General features: G+C 31.7%; 1 protein-coding gene across 1 annotated transcript; it reads left to right on the forward strand.

The window, feature by feature from the left end:
* The first annotated feature begins 7952 nt into the window (after window positions 1–7952).
* LOC140692963 (heat shock transcription factor, Y-linked-like) lies at window positions 7953–9502 on the forward strand. Its single transcript, XM_072957158.1, has 2 exons — window positions 7953–8318; window positions 8792–9502. Exons 1-2 carry the CDS (start codon window positions 8064–8066, stop codon window positions 9263–9265), a joined length of 729 nt encoding a protein of 242 aa, XP_072813259.1. The 5' UTR covers window positions 7953–8063; the 3' UTR covers window positions 9266–9502.
* Window positions 9503–10026: the final 524 nt, after the last annotated feature.

Raw genomic sequence — 10026 nt, forward strand, 5'->3', positions numbered from 1 at the left:
GTCTCTCCCCTTACATCTACAGTCAGTAAAACGTTCACATCTGAACAAAAATAACTTCAACACAAAACAATACTCCAGAACGCATGTGAACAGTTGAAGTTCGGTGGCTGAACTGAGGGAAGACCAGAGTTGGTGTCTGCAACCAAGGCCCCCTGAATAGGATATCTGAGTCCATAAATTCAAAGAACCCAGTAGAAACAGGATCTCAGTGGATCACGCAGATTCGGCCTCCAAATGCACCAGTACTCATGGTCACAGTTAATTAGGAGGGAGCCACAATGGAGACAGAATTTCCATCCTTCGGACACTGAGAGATTCATGAAACTGTCCCTACTCTCCATTCACAGTGGTGGAGACAAGTTACCTTGCAACACTGGACATGGCAAAGGCACTTGCCTGATTCCAAATACCCACCTTTCTTTACACCTTTCCTCAATGTGTACACTGATTCTCAAGGGATATCAGATAAAAGGAAGGGTTCTCCTTCCCAGTGACAACAGTGGCATTAACTATCAGAGAATTCTAAGAAGTGACAATGAAAGCACATCTTTTATCCACACAGTAGCGTCAGGAAAGTGCTATTTTAAAATGTTATCAGAGGTAGCTCAGGTTAGTAAAACCAATAATTGTACAATATTGCAAGCTACCAGAAAACAAAAACAAGGACTCCAACTCCCAATCTGTTATTTAGTGTCATCAGAGCAATAATCTATCAAGATCAAGACCAATCACAATAACTTTATAGGGCACGCTAACACAGATAGACACACACAGACACCGTCACAGACACAGACACATAAGCACAAGCACACACACCTGCACACACACACACACACACACAATGTCAACCCTGCAGGAAACAAAGTTAAAGTAATTGTCTATTGCCATATAATCAATAGAGAATCCAAATAGCTGTCATACAGAATCTCAATACAACAAACAAAACTGAGAAAGCAGTTTAGTGAGCTCAGGAATAAATGAAATGATGAAAAGAAATACATTACCAAAGAGACTGAAAATATAAAATAATCAAACATTATTGGAGGACCTGGAGAACTTAATAAATGAGATGAAGGATGCAACAGAAAGCATTCGAGGTAGAATGTCTTTGTGGAAGAGAGATTAGCAAACTCACCAATGAAAAACTAGAAATGATAGGAGAGGGCAGAGATTCAAGATATTTAAAAGTGGGGAAATTCTACAGTAGCCATTGTCTTCCTCAGGAAGTGCACATTAGTGTGGAATCCTGGAGGGGGTAGAAAGTTAGAAGGCAGCTGATGGTTTATTAAAAGAAGTAAAATTGATAACTTCCTGAACCTGTGCAAGGAACTGATATACAAGTCCATGAACCAACAAAACACCAATAACTTTAAGACAAAGGGACCTCCTTCAAGATACGTCATATGCAAATTGACAAGACAATGTCAGAGTGAAATTTTAAAGGCAGCCAAAAAGAGTTATGATAATCTACTAAGGAACCCCCATTAGGCTATCAGCAGATTTCTGAGCAAAAAACATACGCCAAGCGTAAATAAGATTGTATTTTCAAACTACTGGAATAAGAAATCACTCACCCAATAATACTTACACTGTTATCACTTACATATAAAGTGAAAGTAAAGACTTTAACTAACAAACCTGAATGAGATGAAAAAGCAAAACCGAGACACCTTATAAGAGGTGTAGAATAGAAGTCTTCTAAGAAATATAAAATGGCAAAAATATGCAAAACATTGACCAAATGCTAAGGAGAGACCACGAGAAACTTTCAACACTTTCTTTGGGTATGTTCTTAAATGCTACTATACTATATGGATGAAAGAGTGAAAAAGAGGTAATCAGGGGCAATAAATATAGAAACTTCAAACTGGTAGCATGTTCACAAGAGTAAAAGAAATAATTTGAAACAGTAGTCATAAAAATTAAAGTGTAAAATAAAACAATATTAAAGGAAGATGCTATCAGCGGAAAAAGGACTAAATTATACAGGATATGTTTTATTTTTATTTGAATTACAGTAGATGTAAAATATTGTGCAGTTTCAGATGTACAGTGTGGTGATCACAACCACTTTGTAGATTATATTGCACTATGAATTATTACAGTAATTGTAACTTACAATTATTTTAAGCTATTGTATATAATTCCATATTCTATACAGATTATCCTTCTTGCTTCTCTATTAATGTATACTTCTTTGTATCTGTCAATGTCCTACCATTGAATTCTCTTTCCCTTCCACTTTGGTAAACATAAAATTTTTCCCATATCTTTGAGTCTGCTTAAGTCTTGTCTATCTAATCTCTTTACCACTCGATCATGTCTCTATCTATCTATCTATCTATCTATCTATCTATCTATCTATCTATCTATCTATCATCTATCTATCTATCATGTACGTATGTATCTATACTTCTATTTTTCTGTCATCTGTCAATAGATAGCTATACAAAGATGTACACAGATATTTGTTATACTTTAGACTCCACGTATAAATTAAATTATATACTTTTGTCTTCGTCTAAGTTACTTCACTAAGCACAACATTTACTAAGTCCTCTCATGATGCTGAAATAGCTATGTGTTTTAGTTTTTCATGGCTGAGAAATATTTATTGCATATTTACAGAAACATCATTTCTTCTTAAGTCCATAGTCTGCTGTGGACTCTTGGATTTCTTCCCTGTCTTGCATATTATAAACAGTACTGCTTTGAAAATTGGTTTTTCTAAATTTAGGGTGTTTTTATCCCAGATATTTCCTAGGAGAGGTATTACTGGGTCATATGGTAGTTAACTTCTTAGTTTTTAAACAAATCTGAATACTGTTTACCTTAGAAGTTGAACCAATTTACATTACTACCAAGAGTATACAAGAGATTTCTTACCTCCACATCATCTCCAACACTTACTATTTGTAGACTTTTTGATAATAGCCGTTTGACCGGTGTGAAGTTATACCTCATTGTGGTTTGATTTGCAATTATGTAATAATTAGTAATGTTGTGAAATTTTATCACTTGCCTGTTACTCATCTGAATGTTTTCTTTGGAAAAATATTAACTCAGGTACTCTGCTCTTGTTTTTGATTGGGTTTTTGTTTTTCACCTTGAGTTATGTAACATAAATCAATGTTACATCTATTAACCTACATCTACTAACCCATGGTCACTTGCATTGTTTGCAAATATGTTCTCCAATTACACAGGCAGTGTTTTCATTTCATTGATAGTGTCCTTATCTGTGCAGAATTTTTCAAGATTCTTTAGGTCCCACTTGCTTATATTTGCTTTTATTTCTTTTGCCTTAGGAGACTGATACAAGAAAATATTCCTATGATGTATATACAATAGTGTATCACCTATATTCCCATCTAGCAGTTTTATAGTATCATAGTTTCTCCTTTTTCATTTATTATATTGTTTGTGTTCTCTCTCTTTTCTTGTTGGTGAGTCTGTCCAGAGATTTGTCAATTTTGTTTACTATTTCAAAAAAAGATTGATTGATTTTTCTATTTTTTAATCTCTATTTCAATTATTTCTTCCTTGATCTTTACTTTTTCCTTCTTTCTTTTGACTTTTGATTTTGTTTGTTCTTCTTTTCCTGATTTGTTTACATAGAACGTTTGATTATATATTTGAAATTGTTCTTCTAATTTGAGGATGGCCTTGCCACTATGAACTTCACTCTTAAGCCTGCTTTAACAGTATTCCATAGACTTTGTGTAGTGTATGTCATATCTCTCAAGATATTTTTTAATTTCTTCTTTTACTTCAGCACCTGACCCCCTTGTTTAAGTACCATGTTTTTTCATCTGGATTCTGTTATTTTTTCTCCCTGCTTTTCTGTGATTGTTTTCTAGTTTCATGGTATTATACTCAGAAAAGATGCTTAAATTAATTTTTATCTAATTAAATTTTTTGAGGCTTCTTGAGTGCCTGAGTATGTAATCTTTCATAGAAAATATTCCTTGTGAACAGGAAAAAAATGTATATTCAGTTTTGGGGAGAAGAACTGTTTTGAAAATATCAATCATCTCCAAATATTTTATTATGTATTTTAGTATCTTTGTCCCCTTATTAATTTTCTGTGTGAAAGGCCAGTCCAGTGATGATAATGGGGAGTTATAAACTCCTACATTGATTCTGTTCCCAGAGATTTCTCTATTTTATATATTAGTGTTTCTTTTATGTATTTAGGTGCTCCTATACAGAGTGCATATATCTAAATGATTATAATATCCCCATTTTGATTTGCTCCTTTAATCATTATATCATGTCCTTTTTTATCTTTCTCTATGGCCTTTTTTGTAAAGTCTCATTGTGTGAAGTCAGTACTGCTTGTCCTGTTTCTTGTCATGTGCATTTGCATGGAATATATTTTTCTACCTTCTGACTTTCAATTGATGTGTGTTCCTCTTACTATAGTGGGTCTCCTCTATGCTTCATAATGTAGGGTCTTGTTATATTATCCCATCTGACAATAAATATCTTTTGATTGAAGCACTAAGTCCATTAACATTTGTGATAATTATTGATAGAGATGTTTATTTCCATAATGAACTTCATTCTCTAGTTGATTTGGTATTTTCTTTTTGTTCATTTGTTTTTGTTTTTGTGGCTTGATAAGTTTTCTTTTATAATCTTGGGTTCTTTTTGGCTTTGTGACTTCATTGTATGCTTTTGACTTATAGTTACCTTGTTTTGTATGCATATTGACTTGTAATATATTTGTTTAATTTAACTGATAAGAATACAAATTCAAACCCATACAACAGAAAACAGAAACAAGAAGAAAACACTCTTTATTTTCCTGTTTCATTCTGTGACCCTTAAAAATTTTGATCTCTTCTTTTACAACATCATATTTATTCTGTTGTAAGTCATTATAGATATTGCCTATATAATTATGACTTCCTATTTTCTATAGCATACTGCTTCTTTTTTATTTATAGTAGATCTTTCTTATTTCTTTTTCTCTTGCTAAATTCTTTAAGTATTTGCTTGTGTGGAAGTTATTTATCTCTCCTTCTTCTAAAAGATAGCTTTGCTTGATAAAGTATCTTAGATTACAGCTTTCTTTCATTCAGGATTTTGAATCTGTCTTGCTACTACCTTCTGCCTGCTGTGTTTGTGTAGGAAACGAGGTTACAAATATTATGTATATAATAATATATATATGTAAAGAACACATATAAATGAAGTTAACAAATATGGTGAAAACCTATACGTTAAAAAACAGAAAACATTGATAAAGGAAATTAAAACAGATCCAAAGAAATGAAATGATCTCTTATGTTAATGATGTGAAACAATGTGTTTGAAACAAACATGCTACCCAAAGGAATCTACATTTTGTGTGATTCATGTGAAAATACCAATGAGATTTTTCCAATAAATTGAACAAATAATTTTAAAATTTATATGTAACCACAAAGATCTTGAGTTGCCAAAATAATCCTGAAAAAGTTTATTAAATCTAATGGTGTAAAATTCTCTGATGTTAAACAGTCCTACAAAACTTTAGTAATTAAAACAAAATGATACTGGCTCAAAAACAGACACCAATCAATAGAAGAGAATCGAGCAACCAGATATAATCCCTCACACCTATGATCAATTAACCCATGAAAAAGGAAGCAAGAGTATAAAATTAAGAAATGACATTCTCCTCAATAATTACTGATGGGGAGATTGAACATGTAAAAGATTGATTAGAATATTTCCTCACATTGTGTACAATCCATGAGCACACAATATCTTTCTATTTATTTTGTTTACTTATATTTCTTGCACCTGTAATATATAGATCTTTGTTTAGAACTTTTATTTCACTTATCAAATTTATTCCTATTTTATTCTTTTTGGTATTAATTTACACACAATACTTTTCCTAATTTCTATTTCTGATAATGTTTTGTTACTATACAAATATGCAACGAATATTTTTATATTGATTTTGTATTCTGCAAGTTTACTAAGTTTGTTCATTATTTCTAACAGTCACTGGAGGAGTCTACGGAGTTTTCTATGTATGCATAATTATGTCATCTGTAAAAACTTCACTCTTTTATTACAAGTTGAGTTAATTTTATATTTTTTCTTGACTAGTAAGTCTTCCGAGGACTTCTAGTAGTGTAATTTAGGACTTGTGAAAATGAGCTACTTTTTCTTATTACTGGACCAGAGGAAAAGTTTCCTGTATGGTAACATTGAATTTGATTTAAGTCATGGGTATTTCATGTATGGCTTTTATTATGCTTTGTTACATTCTATCTAAATCGAATTAAATAATATTTTTATAAAAATTTAAAGATCAGATCTGTCAATAATTTTCCTATATATTTTGTGATTGTTATATTTGAATTCTTTGTTTCTTAAAAGGATGGTATCACATATGTAAATTCGTATATATTAAATAATATTTATGGATCTGGTCAAAATCCAACTTAACTATAGTTTATAATACTTATTATATGCCATGTATTCAGGTTGCTAATATTTATATAGAATGGGATTTACAGACACTGAATGAAAAATTTACATTGTAGCTTTAGGGTACATTTATTTATTTAAATATTTTATCTCTCATTTTGAACTGGGCTTATGTTTAATGGAATTTATTTCTAAATAAAGAATATAACTTTTGGTAGAACTGGATTTACTACAGCTTTTTGATACAGAACATAGCTATTATTTACAATTAGTGCAAAAGACACTTGACTTAAAATGCCGTAAAATAATAAAAATGCCAACCGTTTCAGGACTGAGAAACATATTGCTTCCTAAAATGAATTACCTGGTCTTTTACACCCCAAACAACACATAGGATGATATCTTTGTTTTTTGATTGTTTGTTTGTTTGCCCCTTAATGGAGGCAATACTTATTGAACCCAGGATCTTGTGCATAAGTTTATTTATCAACATCATTTTGGAACAATTAACAGAAGCCACAAGAGTATGGATTATGAAGAAGACAAGAAAATTTATTACTGCTAGGGACTGATAAACCTCAGAGTGACAGAATGGCAAAAATAAACATTTGTAAATTTACAATAAGATTCTCTCTTTTGAAATAATATTGTAGAATATTAAATTACTTTTGCTTCAATTAAACCATTGAATTACAATTTAAAACAAAAGTTCCCCCTTTGGGATTTCTTAAAATAGATTGATTATTTTAATATTTTATTTCATAAATATTAACCATTTTTATATACATACCATATAAACACATATTTATTCTTCTGATGTTTTGAATATAGAGGTACATATTCTAAAGTACACAGATAAATACCTGCTTCCAATACCAAATCAAATTATGTTTCACTTTAATTACAAATGATATTGAAATCGTTATACATTTTCTGTACATGTTTTAGGCAAATTTCAGTTAAAATTCCTAAACTTTAAAATTATTTTATATATTTTCTGCATTATTTATACTCTGTTCACTAATCTGTTATAAATTTGTGTACAAAAGGAAGGAGATTGGTTTTATTTAATAAACCCCAAAATTAAATTTTATAAAAAGATTTTTTTGAGATAATATTTGCAGATTACTCTATAAAAATAAGCGTCTTATATGTTTCATTTTAACTGGATGAGTGAGAAGTAAACACTGGCTGAATGTTACACTTGAGTTGCTAGGAGACCAGTTGTTTTGTGATGTCACAGCTACTCAGGTTGAGAACCACTCTGATGGCCTAACAGTTTATCTGTGTAGGACTGCCAAAGCAGTATTTGAAGCTGCAGTGCTCAAAATCATTCAGATTAGAAAAGTTACCTGTAGAAAAAGTTATATGAAATGGCACATGTTTCTTCAGAAATTCAAGAGGTGTCTCATAAAGATGGACCAACTGGTCAAGGAAACTCCGGTAGATCTTTATTGTGTTATCAAACATTCTCTGGGGATTTGGATTTGAGGTCTATGATTGAAAAAAATGCTTTTTAGACTTTGTCTGAAGAATCCTTGCTTTAAAGGCCATGTTACATACATTGTGTCTCTGAACCAGATGAAGATAATGATTTTCGTTCTCTGACATTTCCAAGAAAACTCTGGAAAATGGCTGGGAGTGACCAATATAAACCCATCTGGAGGGATGATAATGGAACTTCCATAGTGATTGATGAAGATGTCTTTAAGAAGGAAGTTTTGGAAATAAAGGCCCCTTTCAGAACATTTGAAACTGGAAGAATGAAAAGTTTACTTAGACAGCTTAACCTTTATGGGTTTAGTAAATTGCGGCAGAATTTACAAAGATCGGTATTTCTAGCAGACTTTCTGGCAGAAGAAAAAGAAGTCTCTGTTTTAAGCAAGGTATTCAGAAACTTTAGTTACCACTTCGTAACTTATATATAAAATTTTATTTTATACATCAATCTATGGTAATATAAATGTAAAGCTAGATTTTGAAAATTGTATAAAACTACTAAGGCTAAAATTCTTTATTTATTCTAAAAAATGAGGACAGTGGCTTAAGCATTCACATTATAAGAAACTTTGCTTGCAACTATGAATTTTATCAGAAATCTAAATAAAGGTATTAAAGATGCTTTTCAAAAGTGGCATTCACCATTACTGCAAAAGCTTGTTTCTTAAATTTGATGACTATACTATTTAAATGTGTATTTTCCAAATAAGGAACTTCAAAATATTGTCAGCAATGTTCATATTTTGATGATATTATCTTTGAATAGTAAATGTGAAATCTGAGGTTTTATAGGTTAGGCTTATTATACTGATGTATTTTGGTATAAATTATTACTGAAATCTTTCTACTTTGGTTGTAGCTGCAGTTCTATCATAATCCAAATGTTAAACGAGGCTGTCCCCAGGTTTTAGTGAGAATAAAAAGAAGAGTTGTGATTAAAAATGCCTCTCTGATATCTTCATTGGCTGAAGATTTCAACAAGAAACACTATAAAGCAGTGGGTAATGTGGATAAACATAGTTCTGATTTTGTGGGTGACACTACTGGAGACAGGAAATTTTTACCTTCTGTAAATTTAAACATGCCTCTAATAAGAAAGCCCTCTACCAGCCACATAATTGGTGACACAACTACCCCGATCAGAGGTGATTTTTCTCCTCCATCATCAATGTCAGTTAGACCACCAGAACAAATTGCAGTGAATCAACGTGCTATTTTAAATCAGTTGACCACTGTCCACGGGCACTCTCAAAGCAGCTACATTGAAGCAAATAGCCGTGTTGTGAACTTCATTATAACTACAACTACTACTTCTCAGTACAGCATCTTTTAGCCCATACAAAGGAATTATTTTGGACAGATGATGGAACCTTCTATTTTTCCAAATAGATATTACAACATATCTGCCAATGAAGGTCGTTTTTCTAAACTTCATCCAGGGAGCAACCCACGGTTTCCAGTGCCATTGATTGCTGATACATCAGCAAACTCTCTTTCAAGGCCAACTCATCAGACATATTCAGTTTATGAACGTCATCCTAGTCACAACTGATCTACCAAAGGACTATCAGATTATTAAGGATAAAAAAGATTAAAATTGATGTTGAACAAATATCTGCAATTTTATTATTTGAACAATATACATAGATGTCTGCCTCTAATTATCTTATTTTTTAAATAGTGTTAAGAGATAAATGGGAGACTAAGCTACAATTTAAAGATAAAAAGAGATACTTGATTGATATGATCATTTAATGGAACAATATGGTAGTTAATTTAAAAAAATTCTTGTAAGGAAGAAGAGAAAATGGAAGAATTTGGAGGAAGACTATAACATGGAGAGAGGGAAAAGTACTAAGTGGCTTCTGGTTCATCCTGGAAAGTATTAAAAGTGTTAAGTTAGGATTGGGTGGAAGGAGATAAATTCAGAAACCAGCCCAGGGATCATGGTGTCTATTATGTCATCCCTGGAATCATTAATGTCACATGATGTAGTCTCAGTTGGCACATTCAGCATGTGGTTGAATTTAAGATGAAATTTTATCTATTGTCTTCTTTGTTCTTTACTCAAAGCATTCCAATTGTTGCTTTCAT

Source organism: Vicugna pacos, unplaced genomic scaffold, assembly GCF_048564905.1.
Source record: "Vicugna pacos unplaced genomic scaffold, VicPac4 scaffold_19, whole genome shotgun sequence".
Taxonomy (NCBI): Eukaryota; Metazoa; Chordata; class Mammalia; order Artiodactyla; family Camelidae; genus Vicugna; species Vicugna pacos.

What these genes read in the sequence shown, in the direction of transcription:
- LOC140692963 (XM_072957158.1), top strand. Translation starts at nt 8,064, where the DNA reads ATGGCTGGGAGTGACCAATATAAACCCATCTGGAGGGATGATAATGGA. An exon ending in AAGTCTCTGTTTTAAGCAAG is followed by an intron (nt 8,319 to 8,791) that starts GTATTCAGAAAC and finishes CTTTGGTTGTAG; the next exon opens with CTGCAGTTCTATCATAATCC.